This window comes from Centroberyx affinis, unplaced genomic scaffold (assembly GCF_046629955.1).
Source record: "Centroberyx affinis isolate AG114_WGS23_722 - 3 ecotype Tasmania unplaced genomic scaffold, CSIRO-AGI_Caff_v1 ptg004590l_1, whole genome shotgun sequence".
NCBI classification, from domain to species: domain Eukaryota; kingdom Metazoa; phylum Chordata; class Actinopteri; order Beryciformes; family Berycidae; genus Centroberyx; species Centroberyx affinis.
The window spans coordinates 8,581-35,000 of record NW_027282208.1 but is presented as its reverse complement, the minus strand read 5'-3'; the positions used below and the strand labels follow the sequence as shown (position 1 = coordinate 35,000).

The window sequence follows — 26,420 nt, the reverse complement described above, 5'->3', positions numbered from 1 at the left end:
ATGTTCATTTTTTATTTGACCTTTTTTAACCCACTGAGACCAAGAATCGCTTTTTTATTATGGAGCAGAATGGGCCTTCTTCTCATATTTGTTATTTTTATTCTTTATTTTAAAAGTCAGGAGTCACAGGAGGGAAAGGTCTGGCAGGATCTGACACATCAGGGACTGAAGCACTTTGATATGTTTACAAACAGTAATAAGTAAACTTTTCCAAGGCCGACCTGATCGGAAGACCAGCATCAAGACGAGACAGTCATGTTCATAAATCAATAAATCAATAAATCAATAAATCAATAAATCAATCATCTGTTCTGTGATTCCAGGCGGATCTCCTCCTGCTGTCCAGCAGTGAGCCACTCAACCTGATCTACATCGAGACTGCAGAGCTGGACGGGTTAGTGTGTGTGTGTGTGTGTGTGTGTGTGTGTGTGTGTGTGTGTGACATTGGGATCTGAGCTTGTTTATCATGCACACTGTTATTCACATTCTCCCACTTATTTACTTTACCTCTTCCTCTCTCTCACTCTCCTTCCTCATCACCTGCTTTCCCTATTTCCCTGTGTTCCTCCTCCTCTTCCTCATTCTCTTTCTGTTGCTCTTCATCCTTCTCTCTTCATCATCTTTGTCGGTCTTCTTCTTCTCCACTTTCTGCTCACTTTTCTCTTCTTCCTCCTCCTCATTCTCTCATCTTCCTCATCCCATCTTCCTTTCTTCCGCCTCCTACTCTTTATCTTTCTCCTCTTCACTTCCTTATCTTCTTTACCTTTCTCCTCCTCCATCCTCCCCCTCCTCCTCTTCCTCTTGCTCCTGCTTCTTCTCACCCCTTCCTCTTCCACATTGCCGCCTCCACCTCTTCCTCATCCCTTCTCCTTCTCCTCCTCTCCCCACCACTTTCTCCTCTTCTTCCTCCTCTCCTCTCCTCCCTTCCTCTTCCTCCTCCTGTCTTCCTCTTCCTCAGAGAGACTAACCTGAAGGTGAGACAGGCTCTGACAGTTACAGGAGACCTGGGAGACACCATCGAAAGCCTGGCAGCCTTCAACGGTGAGACTGCTGGAGGAAGACCGACTTTGGGTTTCTGTGTGTCTGAAATTGCCAACACACACACACACACACACACACACACACACACACACACACACACACACACACACACACACACACACACACACACACACACACACACACACACACACAAACACATACAAAGCAGTGGCAGTAGCCTAATGGTTAGAGAGGCAAGCTTAACCTCCATAATTGCCTCGGTGGAGCTGCACCTTCCCAAATATAAATGTCTATAACTTAATAAGGCTGAAGCATAGATTAATAAAGGTTTAAAAAGACAATTGCAAATGTACACACAAGCCAATGCAGTTCCTTAACTGAGCAATAGTGGGATTCTGCTTCCTCATTGGCCGACATCAGGGGAGTCAAACTCATTCACAGTGACAATGAGAAATTGGGAATAAAACGTTCAGTCAAATCATATATCATATGTATGAACAGAACTTAACACATTTGCAATTTGGTGGATGCTTTTATCCAAAGCACTGGACAGCATGAGTGAGTGCTACATTTTCAGCGTGAGTGGCCCCAGTGGAAATTAAACCCCTTAACCTGTTAGTGTAAATATCATGCTCTACCAATGGAGTTATACTGGATGTGACAAAATTTAGACGATACAAACAGATGGGATGAAAATGCTTGTGAATTTTAGATTACCAATGTGATAAGGAGCTGTACTGACTTAAATGTGAATATGGCCAAGATTCACATCTGTTTCTTTTAAGGTACTTTTCTTTCATTTATTTATATATTTATTTATTTTTTATTTTTATTTTTATTTTGAGACTCCTCTATGTGGATGCACATGATGCCATGATTTATAATTTTTATGTATGTTTGCCGAACTGTGAATAGTTCCCCTTTAAATTATTATTTTGGTTTTTTTTGTATTTCATGTTGTTTTTGTTTTCATTTCCTGACAAAGCAGCTGTGTACAATTCAAATGTGCACAAGTAGAAATAAACACTTTGTTCAAAAAAAGAAAATGCTTGTGAATTGAAATTAATAATGATGATGATTATCACTCAGTTTTTCAATTCACAAGCATTTTCATCACATCTTTTCACCACGTTCCACTCCTCATATACACCATATTTTTGCACATTATTTTTTACTCCTCTCCATTGATTCTTTTTATAATGGGTATAAGGAAAGCTTTGTTATTCTGAGCACCGACTCAAACCCCTCTGTCTGTCCTCGTCCTCCCTCAAGGCGAGGTGCGCTGTGAGCCGCCAAACAACCGGCTGGACCGCTTCACAGGAACACTAACCTACGCCGGTCAGAAATACTCCCTGGACAACGAGAAGATCCTGCTGCGAGGCTGCACCCTGAGGAACACCGACTGGTGCTTTGGACTGGTGCTGTTTGGAGGTGAGGAGGAGTCTGATGAAGATGTTTGGAGATTTCTTGGGTTGTAGATTCCTGGTCCAGAGCTTTTCACAGGCGCTGGTTAGAGCAGGAATAATAATCCATAATAATCTACCGCACACTGAAAGGCTTCGGGTATGTCTCATTATTTACAGTGACAACCTTTGCAGAAGTTCCCCCTTCATGCGTTTACCCGGCTTCTATCCTGGATTAACACAGAAATTCTTTCTTATACTGTAGAACCAAATTTAACACAAAAACTAGGTCTCTCAATATTCTGGTTACCAGACCATTTCTTGTAACTTGCAACACCTCAAGTGTTTTGGGTGGAGCAAGCATGCAGTAAAAAAGTGGGAGTGCTACAATGGCTTGTATGAAAGTTAATGAACATGTGTCTGAACTCTTAAAGTGTGTGGTATAATGATTAATAATAATTAATCATTGTTGGAATATTTGTAGGTTCTTTTATATGCCTTATCAATGCCCTCTGCTGGTCAATGTATAAACTACATCCACATACAGAAGCAGAAATATGCAGGTAAAGGCAAACTCACCATAATTATTCTTATTATAGATATCTATTTGGCATTCAGTTTGAATGTGGCAAATTTTTCCCTCATATTCCAGTTCAAACCTTTATTGTCCCTAATGGGAGAACTGAAGGCATACAGCACAATTTACAATCATAATAAATAAATACAGAAACACACATGACACATTGAATAATTAAAGCAGTAGACTGACTGAATGACTGAGATAATGGAGAGTCTGTCTGTTCGCGTTATGCAAGTTTGCTTCATGTGAGATGAACAACCTGTTAGCTTTCCCGACTTTCCAACCCTTTACATGATGATTCACTTCTGGATAATTCCCCCCCCCCTCATAAACTGATAGTTTTAGTTCCTAGTTCCAGCTACTTCCTACTCATTGTTACATTTACATTTCCAGTATATTTCCTTCAGCTGACAGGCTTATCTAGAGTGACTTGCAAAGAGTATGACAATGATTTTAAGTAATGAGGTAGTAAGGAGGATGTGAATCAGAGCCCTGACAATAATCTTGTGATAGTAGAATGACCATGCCATGTACTAGAAATATTAAAAATGAGAGCTTATACGAGAGAGGGTGACGTCTTACTAATTTCTGTTCCTCTTTTGCAGGTCCAGAGACGAAGCTGATGCAGAACTGTGGGAAAAGCACGTTCAAGAGGACCAGCATCGACCGTCTGATGAACGTCCTCGTCCTCTGTGTGAGCCTGCCATGTCACTCTGCTGTTTTATCTGGCCTCAGTGTTGCTAATAGTTCGTATTTTGTAACTGGAGGTGTTCGTTACTTGACTGAGTTGCCATTGAAGCTATGTAAGCGGTGCCTGCTGCTAGGGCTGGGCGATATGGTTGAAATCAATATCATGATAATCATAAGGATTCTTCTCGATATCAATATATATCACGATATGGTTCATGTATGCAAAATCACGTTAAATAATCAAATTAATGTTCATCTCATTGAACCGAATGGTAATGTTAGGTGTGGTGTCAAACGAAACTGAAATTTTCAAATAATATTCCTACCATACCTCATTTTATCAGAGTTTTTATGTAAAATTTGCTTGTCATCATCAATTTAGACAGCAGAAATGTGTGTCACAATATTAAAATATCTTCATATCATCACGATATGATTCCACTGAAAGACGATAAATGATAATATTGAATTATTGCCCAGCCCTACCTGCTGCTATATCACTTTATGCCTTGGGAGAAACCCATACTACAACATTTAAAGTGTTAATCCAAGGCATTTTCATATAAATAAATGTCAGTTTTCCTACTGTCTATAGCCGCTTCATACAACACAATAGTGATTCAGTACCCAGTTCATGAAACCTTTTACATTTGCTGTTCTGAACACTCAGTGTTGGGTAAGTCTTTCCCAGGAAAAATCCTCAGCCGCAAGAGGAAGTGATGCGTTTTATGTTTCCGGCAGCAGCAGCAGCGGCTTGATTGGAATAAACAGAAGAAGAACTGAGTAGTTAGCATGAGCAGCGATAGCCGCCGTGGACCAGACAAAGAAAAGAGCGGCACCTACAGAAACTCAAACTGCATCAACAGAAAATCCAAGGGAAAGGATGTCTAAAAAAAAAAAAACGAGGATCTCGCAGATTACCACTTAAAGTACAAAAATTATCAACAATTAAAGTTTCCACACAACATTTTAGTGACCAAAGAAACCTATGAGAAACAAGTCTGGCATAAGATTTTCAGCAAAATCCTGTAAAATCTTCTAAAATCATTCAAAGTCATTCATTGGGTTGACAAGCTTGAGTTTAATTGGCTCAAGAAATCACTTTCAGCTATTGTATGTTGGGGTTTTGTTGACCAGTCATTCTTTATAGTTTTTGATCTGGCACATTTGTGTTTAAGTGGGGTGTAGCCACTTTTTTACCTCCAGATCTTCCTTTGACCCTTAACCTTCCAACCCTTACTCCCTTATTTCCCTCTGCAGATTTTTGGGTTCCTTGCCTTCATGTGCACCATCCTGGCCATAGGGAACGGGATCTGGGAGCTGAACGACGGCTCACAGTTCACGGTCTTCCTGCCCAGGCAAGAGGGCACCGATGCTGCCTTCTCCGCCTTCCTCACCTTCTGGTCCTACGTCATCATCCTCAACACCGTGGTGCCCATCTCTCTCTATGTTAGGTACCTGTGTGTGTATGTATGTGTGTGTGCTGGAGTCAAAATGTTTAGGTTTTGGTTGGAAAAAAATAGAGAAGCGATCCAAGCTGCGTGGGTGAGACGAGGAAACCACAAAGGGACTTATGAAAATATAGAGAGAGAATAAAAATCAAGATGACGAATAGAGACACCATTGAATTTACCAATACTCAGGATCTGATGTGACTATCTCTCTTGCTATTTAGGTTGGATGCCTATGTAGAAATAGAGCTTGGATATTAGAGGAAAGGGAGGGTGGGTGAGAGCAACAGAAACCAAATGACATCAAAAGTCAAGGGAGAACGGTACAAAGTCATTGCCTTGCCATATTGCCCTGCATCAGATGATATAAGTTTCTTCCCAATTCCTCTATCCTCTATCTCTGACAGTGTGGAGATCATCCGGCTAGGGAACAGCTTCTACATCGACTGGGACAGGAAGATGTACCACGCGCGCAGCGACACCCCCGCCGAGGCTCGCACCACCACGCTGAACGAGGAGCTGGGCCAAATCAAGTACATCTTCAGTGACAAGACAGGGACGCTCACCCAGAACATCATGACCTTCAACAAGTGCTCCATCAATGGCAAATCATACGGTGAGATCCAAGAAATGGACCTGTGTGTCTGGCTATAAACCTCAGTACACTTGAAGATATCAGCATTTGTAGATCTAGCTACAGAAACTAGGGGTTCATTGAGGGCTCTTCTAAGATCCAGTGAGAGCCACTAAGCACCTTAAGGTTCCTCACCAGAAAAATATACCTAAAGAGATTCTAGAGGAACCCCGTTAGGTTAGAGACTTGCTGAAGGGCTGTCAGGGCTCATAAACCCTTTATGAAGGGGTTCCTCAAGGAGCCTTCTTGGGTTCCCTTATGGTTGTAATTTGAGAAACACCTAAGGGTTTTTCAAAGCCCTTTTACTTTTTAGATGGAGTGTAATACACAATGACCACTGATCTCATATACACACACACACACACACACACACACATATATACAGCACTTCTGAGTTGCATATCTATATCACATGCAGATCATATATATTATTGTAGTATGATGCACATATTTGTACATAATTCTTATTTCTCTTATTTCTATATTATTATTATTATTATTGTTATATATTGTAGTATAATGCACATATTTCACATATTTCTTATTTTCTTATTTCTATTTTTCTTATAATTTCTCTATGCTTATATATATTTCTCTTCTAGAATGTGAGCAACTGCAATGTAACCCAATTTCCCCTTGGGGATCAATAAAGTATTTCTGATTCTGATTCTGATTCTGATCAACTGCTTTCTTCTTCTCCACTCCAGGTGATGTGTATGACTACACTGGCCAACGACTAGAAATTACTGAGGTGAGCTGGACTCTTGTGATGACAATGTGACTATACTATGCACTATACTATACTATACTGCACTATACTATACTATACTATACTATACTATACTATACTATACTATGCATTCTGATCCACTGCTCCCTATTCAGATTACAACACTGTTCTTGATCTTCTACTTAACAAAACTTCAGGCCTGATTGTTGCCTATTGTTATATTGTGACAAGGGACATAACGACCATGTAGATTAGATTATATGGGATTTCATAAGATTAGATGAAACTTTAATGATTTACTCTTGAGAATATTGGGCCGTTGCAGCAGTAAGTAGTGTTGGGATACATTGATGAAAAGTAGGATATAAATAAGAAGAGATCAACTTAAAGAATTATCATAATTAGCCCTTTAGTTCATTTGGGTAGGGAGGAGGAGGCAGTAACATTAAAAGTCTTCCAACATGGTGGCGTGTCCCTTGTTACCAATGGCAACCATTCTCCTAACATTGTGTGCAGGCTTCAGTAATGGAAGTTTCATCTGATTAAGGCCAGACTGGGAAACTCTCTCTCTCTCTCTCTCTCTCTCTCTCTCTCTCTCTCTCTCTCTCTCTCTCTCTCTTCCTCTGTCCCTGTTTGCTCACTCTCTTCCTCTCTCACTCCTCCCTCCTCTCTTCTCCTCTTCCTCTCATCAGCATACGGAGACGGTAGACTTCTCCTTCAACCCGCTGGCCGACCCGCGCTTCACTTTCCACGACCACGCCCTGGTGGAGGCGGTGAAGCTGGAGAACCCAGAGGTCCACGCCTTCTTCAGACTGCTGGCCCTCTGTCACACCGTCATGCCCGAGGAGAAGAATGAGGGTGAGGAGAGAGGAGGGTGTGTGTGTGTGTGTGAGAGAGAGGGTGAGAGAGAGAGAGAGAGAGAGACAGAGAGAGACACAGAGAGAGAGATAGAGAGAGAAAGAAAGACACAGAGACAGAGAGATAGAGAGAGAAAGACACAGAGAGAGAGAGAAAGACAGAGAGAGAGAGAGAGAGAGAGAAAAGACAGAGAGAGAGAGAGAAAGACAGAGATAGAGAGAGAGAAAGACAGAGAGAGAGAGAAAGACACACAGAGAGAGAAAGACAGAGAGAGAGAGAGAAAGACAGAGAGAGAGAGAAAAAGACAGAGAGAGACAGAGAGATAGAGAGAGAGAGATGGAGAGAGAGAAAGACAGAGAGACAGAGAGATAGAGAGAGAGAAAGAGAGAGAGAGAAACACGGGCCGGGTCTTTAAAACCAAGTGTTAATGGAGCTCGGCAATGTTTTATTACCCAACAAACTAATGCAAATCTAATGCCAGTAAAAGTGCAAATTAGTGACTTAATCACCCCAGTTGTAATTTTTCAAATTCGGCTAGAATCTATTCAGTAGATTTGTCTTATTAGGCGTTTTATGTTTTATGGTCTCACTTAATTACCAATATGGAAGGAACAAGCTACAGTAGAACAGATGCAAGAATACGTCTAACTCCACTTACTCTTTGGTAAGTGGTTTGAAGGAGAACGGAATGGTTTTGAAATTAAAAGAAAAGCAACAGTTTTATTCAACTTTGCCTAAACCTGAAAGCGTAATCATTGTTGTCTTAACTCCAACGAGAACTTGTGGAAGGATTCCTCTTCCTCCAATGACAGGACATGACATCATTGCTCCTCCAGGTGAGCTGTTCTACCAGGCCCAGTCTCCGGACGAGGGAGCGCTGGTAACGGCGGCCAGGAACTTTGGCTTTGTCTTCCGCTCGCGAACGCCGGACAGCGTTTCTATCGTGGAAATGGGAAAGCAGCGCAGCTACGAGCTGCTGGCCATCCTGGACTTCAACAACGTCCGCAAGAGGATGTCCGTCATAGGTAAAACATCCACTGGAAATAGACCTTTAATAGTTAGGATTAAAGGTTCCAGCTTTTTATTTAACCTTTATTTTACCAGGTAGTCACTTGAGATCAATGATCTCTTTTTCGTGCAAGACCTGGCCAAAATGGCAGCATTTAAAAAAACAAACATACAAGACACAAACACAGACAAGAACATAAAAGTTAATGAATATAAGTATAACACCACATTATACAGTGAAGCATCGACATTCTCCCATCTCATTCTTTAAAATGTCCATAATTTGAGCTTTAAAATCAGATATGGTAATGAAAGCCTGTAGTTTCAGAGTTTTTTGAAGTCCACTCCAGGCAGAGGGAGCAGAGAACATGACAGCTTAATGTCATGTCCCATAAAGAGTGCTGTGACAGGAGATTGTTCTTGTGTTGATGTGCACAGACTTGAACATTAGGCATAAGCCATTATAACTCTATAACTAGTGTAGCCCTGCAAAGGCAAAAGGCAGCAACTGCTCAGAATGTGAAACTGAGAATAAAGACTTTAAAGTAGTTTTTTACTGCCCAGACAAAGAACTTGTAAGATGATCTTTGAAAATGTGGTGATTTGTTGACTCAGAGGTTATTCCTTCTTCTTACTCTCTTTCTTCCGATGAAAATATTTTGTGTGTGTGTGTATACAGTGCGGAGTCCAGAGGGGAAGCTGTCTCTCTACTGTAAAGGAGCAGACACGATCGTCTATGAGAGACTGCACCAGTCCTGTAACAAGCTGAAGGACGTCACCACAGAGCACCTGAACGTCAGTAGTGTGTGTGTGTGTGTGTGTGTGTGTGTGTGTGTGTGTGTGTGTGTGTGTGTGTGTGTGTGTGTGTGCATGAGAGTGAGACAATTGGCAGAGTGAGACAATTTATTTCAACTGGAATATCCACACCAAAACACACTTAAACTGTCTGAACCTTGCCTGAATACTTGTATGATTGGATCCTCATTGTTGTCCAAATGATTTTGTCTACATTTAAGCCACATACTTCTTATGTCCTTCCTTCCTTTGTGTGTTATGTGTGTTTCTGTGTGTTTCTGCGTAGGCAAAGTTCATCCATGTTTACCCCATCCACCTGGGGACAGTTGTATAAAAAGCAGATTGGGGTTTTAGTTCTACAGATATTTCTCTGAGGCAGAGCCAAGGAGGTTCTATATTAACTGCTCAGGACATTGGTTGGGTTAAATCCCAATGGGCAGAGCAAAAGAACCACAGTTTTTGTGGGTAACATTAGATTAAAGCCCAGTGGAAACTAATATTATGAAGCCAAGCACTCTGGACATGATAAAGACTTTGACTTAAATCAAACTTTTGGCCTCAATTTGGTACATTTGACTTGAACATAGGTCTAAATTAAGCAGCATAGTAAACACTTAGAACAGCAGTGTGTACAGACCTAGAGTGATATTTCAGTGTGCTGTCTGTCTGCCCCCCGCCCCCCCTTCTGAATTCTTCTCTTGCCTCCTCTTATTTATCTCCTCATCCGTCTTTGTCTCTGTCTTGCTCTCCTCTCTCTTGTTCAGTTCAAGCTGCATGAAAGATAAACACACACCTTATCATCTCCTTGTCTGTTATCCTCCCTCTTGCTGTTTCTCTTTGACTCCTGGAGAATTATATACCAGTCTAAGGCTTAGATCAGTCTAAATTTATGCAACCGGACCCAAGAGTTTAACTTCTGTTTATATCTTTAAATACCATTAGCTTGTGTGTGTGTCTCGCTCCTTCCATGGTGTGTGTGTGTGTGTGTGTTAACCCATGCATTTATGTGCTTGCTGTCCTGCAGGAGTTTGCAGGGGAGGGCCTGCGGACCCTGGCCCTGGCCTACAAGGATCTGGATGAGGAGTACTTCAGCCAGTGGAAACAGCGCCACCATGAGGCCAGCACCGCCCTGGACGACCGGGAGGACAGACTGGACCAGCTGTACGAGGAGATCGAGAAAGACCTGCTGGTAGGAACAACCAAGGAAAAAAGTTGTTGCGTTTAGATAAAGCACAGGCAGGAATTAAATCACGGGATTTAACACCAAGTTAACTCTAAATCAGACAAAAACAGAAATAAGTGCTGAAACAGATTAATCACAGGCTGTAGATCATTAGATAGATCATTTCCTGACATCTTCACACATTTACTTCCCTTCTCACTTTCACAGCCAAGTCCCTCGATTAATATCATGTTGATGATTTTTCTGTATGTGTGTGTGTGTGTGTGTGTGTGTGTGTGCTTCCAGTTGCTAGGGGCAACAGCCATAGAAGACAAGTTACAAGACGGGGTACCTCAGACCATCGAGCAGCTCTCCAAGGCGGATATTAAAATCTGGGTGCTGACTGGTGACAAGCAAGGTACATTATCTCAGAAGAACACACCACATATATCACTAATTTATTAAATCCTATATAACTGTTTGCGGGGGAAAAAATCATTCATTATTCAGTATCTCAAATGCAGGAACCAGTCTGTAATTGTAATTTTGTCAACTAAGAACAGTTCTTGTATCATAATTTACTTTCATTTTTTGCAATCAGTAATCAAAAGAGTAGGTGTCATTTATTCAAATCGTGGATATCTTGTTTTGTAATGAAACTCTTTATATAATTCTAGGGCATAAAATATTCAAAAACATTTTGTCAGAGTTCACATTTAAGTTAGTTCACATTTAGGTCAGCTAAAGTCCCAGGCTAGTCTTAAGAAGTAGAAACAAAAAGCATTGATAGCTCTAAGAACTGCACATCAGTGGTTTTCAAGCTTTTTGACTCGCTCCCCTAAAAAAACAAAGCGGTCCCTCCTCGTGAAATAAATTTGTCCATTAGAGATATATTTTTTCAGATTCTATAAATTGTTGCACGAACCCTCAGAAACATCTTGCCATCCCCCAAGGGTTCCAGCAGGTTGAGAACCACTGCTGTGCATGGCCCATGTCTTTTATGTGTCCCATCATTCTCCTCATAATCTATATACTATATGGTCTTTTGAATGTATGTAAGATTAACATGTATGTTCTACTGTCTGTTGTATGTCCTGTGTTGTTCACTTGTACTGAATGTTACGAGTCTGTGTTGACTCTGTACCATGTTTACTTTTATGTACTTAAGTCACTATTTGAGTTGTCAATATGTCATCATGGCATCAATTCCACCAAGAAACGTTATTGCACTTGGTGAATAAAGTGAGTCTGATCGTAATCCTAAAGAAAAAACTCTAAAACTTAAAAAAATTACTTCACTGAATATTGTGTAAGTGCCATTGCATCATGAAAATCACCCAATTCATATCTGTGATTTTTGCCTTGTCACTGATTGTGCAACAGAAACTGCAGAAAACATCGGCTACTCGTGCAACATGCTGCGGGAGGAGATGAACGAGGTGTTCGTCGTGTCGGGAAACACTCCTGAGGACGTCGGGCGGGAACTGAGGTCAGAGGAAGTGATGTCATCAAACACTTACTGTCTCCATTACGAGAGAATAGGTGGTTAACATGTGCTTTATTGTTTTAACAAGCTGCTTCTTAAACATCTACATCGTTTTGTCTTTTCTTGCGGAGCAGGAATGCGCTGACCACCATGAAACCAGACGCAGTAGAGGATGCAGTCTTTCTGCCAGAGAGGACTCTGGGTAAAGGCGTGAGGGCGATCAGAGACGAGGCGGTGAACGGAGAGTACGGCCTCGTTATCAACGGACACAGTCTGGTACGTGATGAGAGGTTTCATTACCCTGGAGACCCTGTCCTTCATGGCTTTAAACACCTTGAGCTGTTAATACTAAAAACGAGGGAAACAAAGTGATTTTGCCTCGTCCCTTACATCTGTCAAATACCATACAAATCCATGAAGGACTACAGTATATAATATGGAACGTTGTCTTAAGCACAGCATAGGGAAGTCCATCAATGATATCTATGCTGTTCACTACAGCAGTGCTTCTCAACGTGGGGTCCGGGGACCACCAGTGGACCTTGAGGGGGTTCCAGGGGGTCCCCAGCAAATAAACAATATTCTCAGATTAGGGTCAGAGAGATAAATCTCAACAAATGGGGGTCCGTGGCCTTAATTTGTACTAAATTAGGGGTCTTTGATATGAAAAAGTTTGAGAATCGCTGCACTACAGTACCATGAAAAAGTATTCAGCGCCGGCTTGATTTTCTGCATTTTTATACATTTTTCCCTTTGATCTTGGTCAGAAGTTTGTGGTTTGTAGAAGATTATAAAGATAAAGAAAGTTGTTTTTTTTCTCCAAGTTATTTGGTTTGCACACAAACACACACACACACACACACACACTCACACTGCCCAGCTAACCAATGTAAAGCAGAACTAGTCCCAGTTTTTGAATACTTCTGTTAACAATCAGGTCTGATCTAGTCCAGTTCTGCCAAAAGTAAATCTTACAAACTGTGGCCCTCACCATCAGACGGGAACTTACAACATACACATGGTCATGCCAGGTCCCTTCAGTACATCTTAATGGTATTTTAGATGTGTAGACATTTTTCAGTCTCCAGCAGTAATTCCAGCCTGACATCATGTTTCTTTTCCCTCAGGCGTACGCCCTGGAGCGCAGCATGGAGCTGGACTTCCTGAGGACGGCCTGTATGTGCAAGGCGGTGATCTGCTGCCGGGTCACTCCTCTGCAGAAGGCCCAGGTGGTCGAGCTGGTCAAGAAGTACAAGCAGACCGTCACCTTGGCCATAGGAGATGGAGCCAACGACGTCAGCATGATTAAAGGTACCAGCTGAGTGATGGAGGGCAAGGGCCGGGTGGTGGTGATGAACTGCTCCTGGTAAAACACAAGAGCTATCTCAAAGTGCATGTTCACAATAAACAAAACTAGAATTTATAACCTCCTCTCCTCCTCTCCTCTCCTTGTCTCCTCTCCTCTCTCCTCTCCTCCTCTCCTCTCCTTGTCTCCTCTCCTCTCTCCTCTCCTCTCCTCCTCTCCCCTCTCCTCTCCTCTCCTTGTTTCATCTCCTCCTCTCCTCTCCTCTCCTCTCCTCTCCTTGTCTCATCTCCTCCTCTCCTCTCCTCTCCTCCTCTCCTTGTCTCATCTCCTCTCCCTCTCTCCTCCTCTCCTTCTCTCCTCTTCCCTCTCCTCTCCTCTCCTCTCCTCTCCTTTCCTCTCCTCCTCTCCTCCTCTCCACCTCTCCTTGTCTCCTCTCCTCTCTCCTCTCCTGTCCTTGTCTCCTCCTCTCCTCTCCTCTCCTTTCCTCTCCTCCTCTCATCCTCTTCTCTCCTTGTCTCCTCTCCTCTCTCCTCCTCTCCTCTCCTCTCCTCTCCTCTCCTCTCCTCTCCTCTCCTCTCCTCTCCTCTCCTCTCCTCTCCTCAATCAATACTCTACCCTTAATCTCTGCTACTACCCTCTCCTCTTTCGGATCTATTTAGACTTGTGTTGTTTTTTGTGCCTTGAGATAGAGCCAGGACACAGAATGAATAAAATATTACATGGGTCTATTTTTCTGTTTGCAGAGCAGAGCGATAAGTATGATTTTTAGACTAGGCTTTTAAAATGAAATTGCGAAAGTGGTGCTTGGTGTGGCAAAGTATTGTGTCTTTGAATCCTGCAGAAATTCTAATCCCTGTCCCCCCCCCTCCCAGCGGCCCATATAGGCGTGGGCATCTCGGGTCAGGAGGGCATGCAGGCGGTCCTGTCCAGCGACTACTCCTTCGCCCAGTTCCGCTTCCTGCAGCGCCTCCTGCTGGTCCACGGCCGCTGGTCCTACCTGCGCATGTGCAAGTTCCTGCGCTACTTCTTCTACAAGAACTTCACCTTCACCTTCGTCCACTTCTGGTACGCCTTCTTCTGCGGCTTCTCTGCCCAGGTGAGAAAGCAAAGAGATGAGGGGGGAGGGGGGGGTAGGAGTGGAGGAGAAGGGAAAGGTGGATGGTAGAGGAGTGGGAAGAATGGGAGGAGAGGATTGTGGGACAGATGGGACGGTAGAGTGGGGGTGGAGGGGTGTAAGTGAGTGAGTAAGGTTTGGGGAAGGATGGAGGGGGGAATTTGTAGAGAAGAGAGGCGATGCTAAAGAGTTGGAGGTAGAGATGGAAAAATCGTTTTTTTGAAAAATGAGGAGGAAGAGAGAGATATGGATTCTCTGTCTTTTGTCCCATAGTTTTGACTTTCCGTCTTGCTTTCCTTTCCAGACGGTGTATGATGAGTGGTTCATTACACTCTACAACTTGGTGTACACAGCATTACCTGTACTGGGCATGAGTCTGTTTGACCAGGTAACTGTGTGTTTATGTGTGTGTGTGTGTGTGTGTTTGTGTGTGTTTGTGTGTGTGTGTGTGTGTGTGTGAGAGAGAGAGACAGAGAAAGTAAAGGAAGGAGAAACAGGGAGCAGTTGATAATTATAATAATAATAAAGTTTATTTATATATCCCTATCTGTTTTACAAGCAGCACTAGGTCAGATACGAATACAAAGACGAAACTGAGAGAAAACAGTGAGAGAAATATTAAGAGCACACACACACACACACACACACACACACACACACACACACACACTGATGCAAGGAAAGTGAATTCTTGTAAGAATGATAATCTTTTATGGATGCTTTGGCAACAGGTTTCTCAAATTCCATGCTGATAAAATTGAATTTTGAGAATACTTTTTGAATGTCAGCATGCCTTAAAGGGGTCAGAGACACTAAAACGTGTTTTTTTTTAGATATTTACTGATATCTAGGTGCTTTTTTTGATCAACAGAAGTTGCTTGTCTTATTTGTAATGGGAGTTTGTTCCAAACCTTTGATGCATAAGAACAGAAAGCTGCTTCACCAGACTTTTTGTAATTCATTTTTGGGACATTTAGCAAGCCAGCACTAGACGACCTAAGGGAACAGTTTGGAACATACTCAGATAAGCAGTCATAGAGATATGAAGGTGCTAAACCATTTAGGGCCTTATAAACAAGTAAAAGAATATAAACAAATAAAAGAATGCACGTGTGCATGAGATCACGTCTTTAGTTAGACTCATAATCAGATTAATTTGATAGCCACCCCCCCTTCCACTCGACCGCTGCTCTCCATGCCCAGTGCGTTGCATTTTTTTCAAACTAGTGTGGTAGGCGGAGGGGGGACTGACACTCAGCGTCCCGTCAGCCTTTAAATCCGACCCCGCTCTGTCTCCCCCTGCTGTCCAGGATGTGAACGACGTGTGGAGCTTCCAGCACCCTGAGCTCTACGTCCCCGGGCAGCTCAACCTCTACTTCAGCAAGACGGCCTTTTTCAAGTGTGCCCTCCACAGCGGCTACAGCTCCCTGGTGCTCTTCTTCATCCCCTACGCCGCCATGTACGACACAGTGAGGGATGATGGGAAGGATATCGCCGACTACCAGTCTTTCGCCCTCCTCACCCAGACGTGTCTGCTCTTCACCGTCTGCATCCAGGTAAAGGGAACTTTTCTTTGGTCAACGATTCTTTCACACTGTCTGTTTGTCATGTTTGTTTATTTGTCAGGCTATGTTTAACATTTTATCACTTTTTAAAGCATATTTGCAGACAGGTCCTAATTTATTTATACTTGTTTCATTCTATTTGCCTTTATCAAATTTGTTTTTACCTATTTCATTTGATGGTTTATCAAATTATTTGCTTTTATTATTTATTTTTATTATTTTGATTAATGTATTTTTGTTTCATCATTGGTAAAGTGCTTCGAAATGATTGCGGGCTATAATTGTACAAACCCGACTGTATTTCTGTTATTCCCCTCTCTGTCTTTCTCTCTCTCTCTCTCTCTGTGTCTTTCTCTCTCTTTATCTCTCTGTCTCTTTCTGTGTCGTTTCTCTCTCTCTCGCTCTCTCTCTCTCTGTGTCTTTCTCTCTCTCTATCTCTCTCTCTCTCTCTCTGTGTCTGTATTTCTCTCTCTTTGTCTTTCTCTCTCTCTATCTCTCTCTGTCTTTCTCTCTCTCCCTCTCTCTGTCCAGTTGGGGTTGGAGATGTCCTACTGGACAGCGGTTAACACATTCTTTGTGTTGGGCAGCCTGGCCATGTACTTTGTTGTCACCTTCACCATGTACAGTAACGGCATGTTTCTCATGTTGCCCTCCTCCTTCCCTTTCATAGGTGAGTGGTGAACTCTCACTAAATGCAGTGGCTGCAGTTATTATGCCATGTTTAGAGAAATTCTATGTACATTACTTCTCTGTGTGTGTGTGTTCTTGTACTACTACTCTTAAGAGGACCAAATCATCCATAATGAGGACTTTTTGTTATTTTAGAGTTAGGCTTTGCAGTCTGGGGTAAGAATTAGGGTTAGGTTTATTTTAGGGTAAGGTTTAAAGGGCCATTAAGTAATCTATGGCCTTTATTGACCTCTATTGGTGACCAGTAGGAACATTGATAGATAGATAGATAACCCATTTTCATGTATGTATATATAATATTCTCAGGTAGGTATGCATGCCTGTGGGTGTGTATAGATGTTGTAAGTCTATGCATACCTGTTAACTGTGCCTTATATACTATTTATATTTTTGTATGACCTATTGCACATTTTGTATTTTCTAAAAATTCCAGTAAACAAAGTTGTGAAAAAAAAAAAGTTGCATTTTCACAATTAAATAATAAATAGAGACAGATCAAGATCAGAGCAAGACCCAACAGAAACATTTAGCGAAGAGGTAATATATATGACAATGCAAATAACTGTAATAATACTGCTTTGTTATTTGTTTATTTGGCTTGAGAGCAAGGGTTTTTAGGCTTTATAGCTGAAATGCCTTGCGGTCGCTCACTCATAGCACCATCCTGCATTCTTGAGCAGTTGAAAATGTAGGTGGGGGGAGGATAGGTGGGGGAGTGTCTTAAAATTTCAACAGGAGGGGAGACTTTGTTCTAAAACAGAGATTACAGTCCTGAAAGTGAGTTTTGAGATATATTGTGGTCACTTTTAATCAGACTTACTGCCCTTTAAGGTTAGGCATGTAATGGTGAGTGTTAAGGTTATAGTCAAGAAATTATTGTAGTGAGTAGAAAGTCCTCAGAAGTATAGTAATACAAACCTGTGTGTGTGTGTGTCTGTCCAGGAACAGGCAGGAACACTCTTAACCAGCCGAACGTTTGGCTGACCATCCTCCTCACCTCCATCCTGTGTGTCCTTCCTGTGGTCACTTACCGCTTCCTGTCGATTCAGCTCCGCCCCACCATCAACGATAAGGTACAGGTGTAGCCATTGTCCAAGTCCCACTTTTTTACTGTATGCATGCTGAGCTACTGTACAGCACTTTGGCTGAATTACCGATAAAAAACTTTAGGAAAATTCATTGCCCTATTTTTATTTATTGGAGGTTACAAGGAATGGTCTGGTAGCTGGTTGGTTTACAGTACTGTTACAATATTCTGATTCTTTAATGCCAGTGTGGCCAGTTCTAATGTACCATAGATGCAGGATAAATGCATGAAAGGGGACTGATACAATGGCTGCCACTGTAGGACCAACAGCTAACCAAAGTGTTGAGTCAAAATGGTATAAGAAAGTGTTTGGACAAGACAATGGGGGCCTCATGCAGCAACATTCTCTTAAATTTCTCTTATATTTTCTCTTAATTTTCTGTTAAGAGAAAAAATAAGAGAAGTCAACTCCAGATGCACCAAACGTTCTTAACCATCCAAATCTGCTCTTACCCAGGTGTGCTGGATGATGAATCCCACTTGATCATAAATTGGAGGCGCGTGGCCGATTGTTTGTTATTAGCATAGGTAACGCCCCCTAAACACCATATAAGGGCAGGTGTTGTGCCGTGTGCAAATACTCCGGCACATGGCCAAGAATTGGAGAGATGCCACCAAAAAAAGGCTGTAAGAAGAAGAACTTCAGCAGTAATGAAATCGACGTACTGTTAAATAAACGCAATATCATCCAAGGGTTTTTATAGTCTTAATTGGGATCAATGGACCAATAGTATTTCTTTAGCCCACAAATTTAATAATCCAATCATTAGAATTACTCTAAAACTTATAATAATCTAAATTTAATATTAGTTTTTTTATGTACCTCAAATTTAAAACGTATATTTCCTTGCGTTGGACAAACAATTTGTGGACTGTGAAAACGAGATGTTTTTTTCTTATCTTGGTAAGAGTGCTCTCGACCACTCATAAAGTTTTCTCTTACCTAAGAGAAGAGCAAAAATAAGAAAACATTGATGAATCCCAGAAATCAATGGGTACTAACAAAATAAGAACAAATCATGGATACGAACAAAAATAAGAGAAAATTTGTTCATATATCACTTCCTGCATGAGGCCCATTGTGTCTTTAACCCCCATCTTGATGTCTGTCACTGTCTGCCCGAACTTTCAGGTGATGTTCAAGGTGCGGCAGGCCAAAGCAACGCCTCCTCCTCCGCCTCGACGCACTCGCATCCGCCGCACCAGCTCCCGGCGCTCAGGCTACGCCTTCTCGCACGCGCAGGGCTACGGGGACCTGGTGACATCGGGCCGGTACCTGCGGCGCCCCGCCTTGACGCGGTCGTCGGGTTTCGCCCACGCTGGACGCACCACCACGGGCTTCAGTCCCATGGGACGATCGGCCGGCTACAGTCCTACAGGACGCCCCCAGAACGCCAAGATCGAGGACGTGGAAGTGACGTCGCTGCAGATGTACAGGACTGTCCGAGATCCAGCCTTTTGAGGGACGGTGGCTGAAATCTGAGGAGGTGTTGGAAGGACCAGCGGAGAAGATCTGGGACGCCAGCTGAACAATCGGATGTCACTGGCTGTCAGATGCGTCAAGCTCCCATGATGTACATCCTTGCCGTGAATAACTTGCTTGGGCTTTCCAGAGAACTTCATGTAAAAGGTTTTTCATAATCACTTGGTCTCTCGTCCGTCCAATCACTCAAGACGATTTTGAAGAGCGCTCGGCTTTTGCTCCAGGAATTTTACTTTATAATGTTTTATCAAAGGTAACTACCACACAGCATGTAGCCACTTTCGATGGGTACACGGACCACTTTGTATTCAGCAAACAACCGACCTGATAATGGACAACTATCCATGAGATTATGGCTCAAACATGTCTGACTCCGCGAGAAACAGCCTCATCCAGGGTTTGGTTCCAGATGGGAGACTGACCAAATGAAATTATTCTGGAATCAATACTAAAAATTCATGTTTTGATGGGAACTAGCCGAGTTGAGGGGTTTTTTTTGTGTTCAATCATTAGTTTTAGAAATTGAACACAATCTGTGTTAATCCCTGTAGGCAGAGGTGAATGCAAGCCTCGGGCATCAACTCCAGTTCAGGCAGAAGTTGATGGAGGAAGACAGAGTGTCATCATGTTTACAGACTACCCAAGGTCTATCACACATTCTTAACCCTGGGAGTCCAGATACATTGCAGGGCTTTGTATGGAGAATATCGCCAGCATCGCCAATTTGCATAAATGTTTTAATTAGCCTAAGCATTTTATTTTCCTATCTTTAAAGCTGTACTGGGCAACTTAGCACTTTGCCGGCCCCAAGTGGCAGCGGGAGATAACTGTTTGAATTTTTGATAGTTTGATAGACTTCATTACCCAGAGATTACGCAATGTGACATCAGTAAACTGCACACTCCTCTGACCTAATTCTTCTTCTTTGTGGCTGGTAGGGTTGGGGATGGTGAAGCAGGTTCAACCATCATTGGAGAGTCCAGCCTTCTCCGGATGTAGCGCTTGCTTGCTGTTGTTTGGGAGAAACTTTTGTATTTCCCTCTGAAGTTTTGACTCAGCACTTCCTGTGTACCGAGAAAATTTCCTGCCAGTGACCATAACCAATACCTGAAATTACAAATAGGGCAAATCTACAGGGTCTCGACTAGTCAGGATGGGACACGCTTTTCTGTGGCAGCCCCAATTGGTGATTTAAACTAATTAGACGGGTGTGTTTTTACATAAAAATCTTGCCTAATGCAGCTTTGATGATTTGTTGAGGAGCCTTGAATAGTTTCTCGAATGTGTCTTTAGCATTTAGGGTTTATATTTTGTGTTTTATGGTAAATTCAGGCATAACACTGCAACTGAGAGTCTCTAATTACCATAGCAACCGCTTGCTGCACAATTTCTGTGGACTGTCAACTGCTCAGCAGAGATCATTAGGACTCAAGTTTATACCTCATTTTACAATGAATTATAAATTCATTAGATATTAAATCACATGATGATTAATTATTTTCTCCAAATCTGTTTATTTGCTTTAAGAAGCAACAAACTAGCTTTCTATACAGGAAAGGCTTTCAGACAATCAGCATAGCTTGGTGGATAAAGTTTCTAACCAGCGTGGGAAACTAGTGGTCTAATTTAGCTGTTATCTGGCTCTCTGGCTTGAATCCTACTAAACACTCAGACATCTTTCTTTTTGAATATTGTATCAATTATTCAATTTATTTAAAAAATATCAGATATCACATAACTGCATAATGACTTGAGAAACCATAGAGGCTGCCTTAATTGGAAATTCCCTTATGGTGCTTTGTGGAACACAAAAACAATAATGATATCAATAATGTTCCATTAGCTGCAAGATAAGGATGGTGGAAAATTACTTTTATGCAACTCAGTCAAGGACTAGCAAAATAAACTAAATGTATCAGAACAAAACATTTTTTTTTTTTATGCAACCAGGCGGTTTTCCAAATTTGAACCTGTGGATGGCTGCTCGACATGCTCCTGTGGTCCATGGGATCAATCTTTAATTCATTATTTGGTGTTTGGATGTTTATACAAAATGGGATTGGTGCCATAATTATACAATAATAATAACAATATGTTAAATATTATGGCAAATGTTGGCCATAATTTTGCTTTTCGGTTTCTCATGGTATCCTTGAATGTACAGTTATTGGTTTTGGTTACTTGTACCGTTTTCGAGTTGAATTTAAACCAATAAGAAGGGACGACTGATGCTGTGACATCAGATGAAAGCAATCTATTGCTGAAGCCACTGTGGTGAATCTGAAGTGTTACCACAGTGTTATTCTGTCCAGTGCTGCCCAATATTGAATGTACTGTGTATTGGCTGTGAACCAAAGATTTTTGCAAGGTTTTTTATGTCATAGTTTACTCTAAAGAAAATTGATGCTCATCGGACAGAATCTGATGCTAGAGGTTAGCGTGGTGAAGCTGGCTTACACCATTGATCGTGGGCCTACTTCAATACAGGGACGCATTTAGTGTAATCTGTTCTTTGTGGAAAATGTTTTTAAGTGCAAATATACAGATGAAACATTGTAAAAGCCCCACTATTTACTTCATGCTTGTACAACGATTGCTGTACTTTGGCTCCATTTCCCAAGAGTAATGTTTGGGAAAATCAAGTTTTGCTCTCTTTTCAGCATTTGAAATCATGAGGAATGGTCTGGTATCTAGTCATTTGAGAGGCACTAGAGTTTCGTGTTACATTATGCTAATATGGTTATCCTCTGTGACATTCTAAGGAGCATTGCCTGCAGCACTAATGCAGGATAGATGCATTAAGGGGGGCTTCTACAGTGTCCACCACTGTAGGTATTTCAAGTTATTTTGTACAGTATTTCTATGGTACTTTAATTACCATTCCAAAATAAATTACAACCTTATTAGTAAATTCAGATATTTATCAATTTATAACTACTCTCTGTAGCCCTGAAGACTGAGACTGCAACATAATATATTTTGTAAACTATTTGATGACTATTACCTTAAACATGACAATAAACCTGGCGAATTATAGCATCGCTCTAATACAGACAAACATTTTGTATAATTTTGTACCTTAAAAATGTTTTTACAGTAATAAAATGATCTGAAAGGTCAAGAAGATATGTCTTGTTTGTGCAATTGTACTTCTTACGTTTTTTATTCCTTTTTTTGTATTTGGAGACCAGCCAACCATTTTTCTTTCATGGGACGATCAGAATGCAATAGCATTATCAACAACTGTTGGAAATAAAACAAATAATTGGAGAGTAATTCATATCTAATGCTGCTAAACAGGCCAGGGATCAGTCAGTAACACTGCTGGGACTGACAGGTCCGGGCTGTGAGCTTGAGAAACCTTGCTCTATCAGATTTTACACCCAAGGCATTTTAAAATGATTTTTAAGTTATGGAGGTCCAACAGCGTATCTGAGCATAGTTTCAGCATATTTCTAGGATGTGTTTGGAGTACAGTATATCTGGCACACTGCCACAATCTCTTATCTCTTATGGTGATAATTAGGACATGATGTATTCATCTCTAATTGATGTGGAAAGAGTACCAATATACCAAAGTATCGTTACAATGCTGAAATGTTACATAAGTAGAAATTACTGGTACAAAAATCTACGTAAAATAAAAAGTTGCCCATTTAAAATGTGCTATAATTCCCCAAAATGCACAGTCGTCAATTTAAAAAATAATGTTGTTTTTTTAATTATAAAAGCTGACAATTTGGAGAGTCGTCTTCAAAAGGTAAGCAAACTTTCAATGTCAGTATATTCAATGTGATTTCTACAAAGTTTCATAAGCTGAATGGTGTTCAACTGTGAAGTACAGTCTCTGCCTATGAACAAGGAAATGAAGCAGAAGGTTGTGATTGTGCTCAGTCAGATAAATGCTGCTGTAGATGCCGCTCTTAACCAGCAGATGGTGGAATAATCCTTTACAGCAATACTATCCCAGACAAACCAAGCAACTTCAGGTCTATGTTTTTCCTTAAGGCATAATACTGGCAAAGCCTGTAGGGCCAATGGGGAAAATGATCCATTATGGCTACATACATAACATACAAGATTTTATATTTACATCCATGTAAAGTATATACATGTAACATAATATGATTTATGAGCTGGACTGATCATCATGTTGAAGGTTTGGTACAAAAGAGGTGTACGTGACATTTTGGCTGAAAATGAGTATATCACTGGAAAGCTCTTGTTGAGCTCTATCTGAAGTTCAAAAGTAATCCAAAACACACAAGTGGAAACCCTTGATTCAGTTTGATCCGCAAATTTTCTGAATTTTAATCTCTAAAAAAAAGTATGAATAGGTCCTATATTATGTTTTAAATACAAAAGATGCAACTATTTCAAGTTTTGGTTTTGCTCTGCTATAAAATTAGGAAAACGGTCACTTACGCCTCCTTTGCTCTTGATGCACAAGGCTTCTGTGCTCAAACCAAGTCAACTATTTTGAGATCAAATGTAAAAGGAACCCGTATGAAGAACATGGACTAAGTTTTTGTAAATTCTTCAGGGTTATCAGTGCATGCTGTTTAAGAAATGCATGTGAATATGAAAGATAATTTGGGCTTTAAATGAATGTGTTTGTCAACATTAATTTAAAGCCCAAATTGTCTTTCATATTCACAGTGGCCAGAATTACTGGTTTGAAATCTACAGACATCACCCTGTAACCCCAGACTGGATCTGAATCTGGTGATAATGTGCTTTGTAAGTCACAAAGTAAATCATGAACTATCATTACGTGAGCTCTAAACTTATTAACTTGCTCCAGGCTTTCCTCAAGTCAACTTTGCATCAGTTTTTCTCAAGCTGCATTATCCACTTCTGGACACAACTGTATGCTTTTCAAAGTATTACAACACCTGTCACCAAACTGGTTCTCTCATTCAAGGTGCAATCCTTAAAGTGACAAACAAACTAAAAGCAGCTCAGCCAAGCTATGGTATGAGATTCATAAAAACACAGTTTCAACAGGTGCCTGTGAGAAAGCTAAATGGAAGTTTTGAATATATATTGTAATTAAAAATGGCCCTGATGTTTGTAAATCTTGGAATATACAGTATGCTGCTGTAGTGAGTTGTGCTAAGCTCATTGTCATCTCTAACGATCTCTATTGTTCAAGAGCTTACAGTATGGGTGTAAGCATAAATGATTTACTGAGAAACAAACTGCACAAATTAGAGCAGGGGGCCCCTGTCGACCTTTCGCTCTCTGAGACTCATTATGACATTGATTTGCATTGTACATGCTCACTCAAGGTGAAGTGTTACATGTTGGACCAGTGTGACCCTCGTATCAGTGTGACTCATAGCTGCCCTGGTCTGGTCACTTTCCTTTACTGTCACAATGAACAGACCTGAGACTAGTTAGTGGCAGGGAAACTGCCCCCATAGACATCATCCAGCTGGGCTCAGTTGTGATTGCAGCTTGGGAATTTCATGCTGCACATTAACAAGTGAAGCAAAGCTACTCAAGTGACAAAGACAAACAAAAAAAAAAGATACAGATAAGTCTAAAGTTGTTATTGTTATTGGGCCAACTACTGCTGGTCCAGCATTACATAATTGTAGATTATTAAAGAATATTGTGTCCCTATTCTATTGAGACATTTACATCTATTCAACTGATAACAGTCCGCTAGCCTGTTAACTCTTGTGAACAACAAATGTTGTGTGGTGAACTTGTGACAAACTATGAAATGGAAAGAATTTGACAATATTTCCAAAAACAGCCTTGAACTGAACTCCTACGATGATTACTCCAGCTCCTGTACTTCCACCTGTTTCTAATCAGCCCATTAGAAAGAGAGAGCAGTGATTGGCTGTCAAACCAGGTTAAAGTAACTGTACCAGTGTTTTCTGCCATTGAACTTGTGTGGAAGGACAGTTGTGGTTGTGTGGGTCAGCTGGAGATAGATAGAGGCTTTTGGGTTTGCATCTGTTCATAGCTCTGGCTGAAGCCATGGAATTTGTCATACGGTAATTTTCAAGGAGCCAGTCTATCTGATTTCACACAGACAGTCTATGCATCATGTTAAAATGTTTACACTGTCTAGAATGTTTTCTGAAGTGGTTGAGGGTATTTGGTCTAAATGTCAGTGTCTTGTCTAGGGTGGTGCTGCTGTCATTGCTAGCTGTTGGAGGACTTCAAGCAAGCATTAAATGTAAGATCAATGCATGTAACTTACAATTGTTCATGGCTTAAGACCTCACATCTCAAAATCCTATTTACCAAATTGAGAAACTGATGTTTATCTTGACAATCATACATCTCAATTTTTTGGTTTTGTCCCAGGGTTGAGAAATGTACCAAATATGGAGATAGTTTGTCACAAGACAAAATATGAGAAATTGCTCAGTGTAACATGTTTGCCTGAAACTGTAAAATTTGCATTTGATTGCAGCTTACCATGATGGCTTTGAGTCCTACTCTAAAAATTCTGGTGCCAATCTACTCGGTAGTTCAGGATACCAGCCTGACAACACTGGCTCTGATGAATCCTTAAGCAGCTTCCAGCCACTTACTAGCAGTTACGGATCAAATTCAGGTTCTATCAATAGTTACGGCCCCAGCAACTTCCCGAGTATTTCTTCTGACTATATGGCTGTTAAACCCAGTTTTGGAAGTGACGGCTCCTCTTCTCCCAATGGAATGGATTCCCTTAAAAGCTCTGGCTACTCTGACCAGTCAGATTCTTATCCTAGTTGGGATGGTGGATACAACCAAGGGGGAAGTGTTGTCACTTACCAACCTCAGCCTCAGGTGCCTAGCTACCAGCCCCAGCCTCAGGTGCCTAGCTACCAACCCAAGCACCAGCCTCAGGTGCCTAGCTACCAGCCCCAGCCTCATGTGCCTAGTAGCTACCAGCCCCAGCCTCAGGTGCCTAGCTACCAACCCAAGCACCAGCCTCAGGTGCCTAGCTACCAACCCAAGCACCAGCCTCAGGTGCCTAGCTACCAACCCAAGCACCAGCCTCAGGTGCCTAGCTCCCAGCCTCAGGTACCTAGCTACCAGCCCCAGCCTCAGGTGCCTAGCTACCAGCCTCAGGTGCCTAGCTACCAGCCTCAGGTGCCTAGCTACCAACCCAAGCACCAGCCTCAGGTACCTAGCTACCAGCCCCAGCCTCAGGTACCTAGCTACCAGCCCCAGCCTCAGGTACCTAGCTACCAGCCCCAGCCTCAGGTGCCTAGCTACCAGCCTCAGGTGCCTAGCTACCAACCCAAGCACCAGCCTCAGGTACCTAGCTACCAGCCCCAGCCTCAGGTGCCTAGCTACCAGCCTCAGGTGCCTAGCTACCAGCCTCAGGTGCCTAGCTACCAACCCAAGCACCAGCCCCAGGTGCC

General features: G+C 41.8%; 1 protein-coding gene across 3 annotated transcripts in view; it reads left to right on the top strand.

Moving 5' to 3' along the window:
• Positions 1-22,135, top strand: part of atp8b5a (ATPase phospholipid transporting 8B5a) — a 56,570-nt gene extending 34,435 nt beyond the window's left edge. For all 3 annotated transcript variants that reach the window (XM_071544460.1, XM_071544461.1, XM_071544462.1), the window contains 21 exons: positions 324-394; positions 959-1,041; positions 2,275-2,433; positions 3,591-3,679; positions 4,936-5,129; positions 5,534-5,742; positions 6,468-6,511; positions 7,183-7,348; positions 8,185-8,373; positions 9,036-9,151; positions 10,176-10,340; positions 10,620-10,731; positions 11,697-11,802; positions 11,934-12,075; positions 12,927-13,110; positions 13,978-14,201; positions 14,524-14,607; positions 15,530-15,775; positions 16,316-16,454; positions 17,417-17,547; positions 18,694-22,135. In XM_071544460.1, the coding sequence (XP_071400561.1) occupies positions 324-394; positions 959-1,041; positions 2,275-2,433; positions 3,591-3,679; positions 4,936-5,129; positions 5,534-5,742; positions 6,468-6,511; positions 7,183-7,348; positions 8,185-8,373; positions 9,036-9,151; positions 10,176-10,340; positions 10,620-10,731; positions 11,697-11,802; positions 11,934-12,075; positions 12,927-13,110; positions 13,978-14,201; positions 14,524-14,607; positions 15,530-15,775; positions 16,316-16,454; positions 17,417-17,547; positions 18,694-19,023 (3,183 nt within the window). In that variant the 3' untranslated portion in view covers positions 19,024-22,135. The remainder of the gene's footprint in view (positions 1-323; positions 395-958; positions 1,042-2,274; positions 2,434-3,590; positions 3,680-4,935; positions 5,130-5,533; positions 5,743-6,467; positions 6,512-7,182; positions 7,349-8,184; positions 8,374-9,035; positions 9,152-10,175; positions 10,341-10,619; positions 10,732-11,696; positions 11,803-11,933; positions 12,076-12,926; positions 13,111-13,977; positions 14,202-14,523; positions 14,608-15,529; positions 15,776-16,315; positions 16,455-17,416; positions 17,548-18,693) is intronic.
• The last annotated feature ends 4,285 nt before the right edge of the window (positions 22,136-26,420 follow it).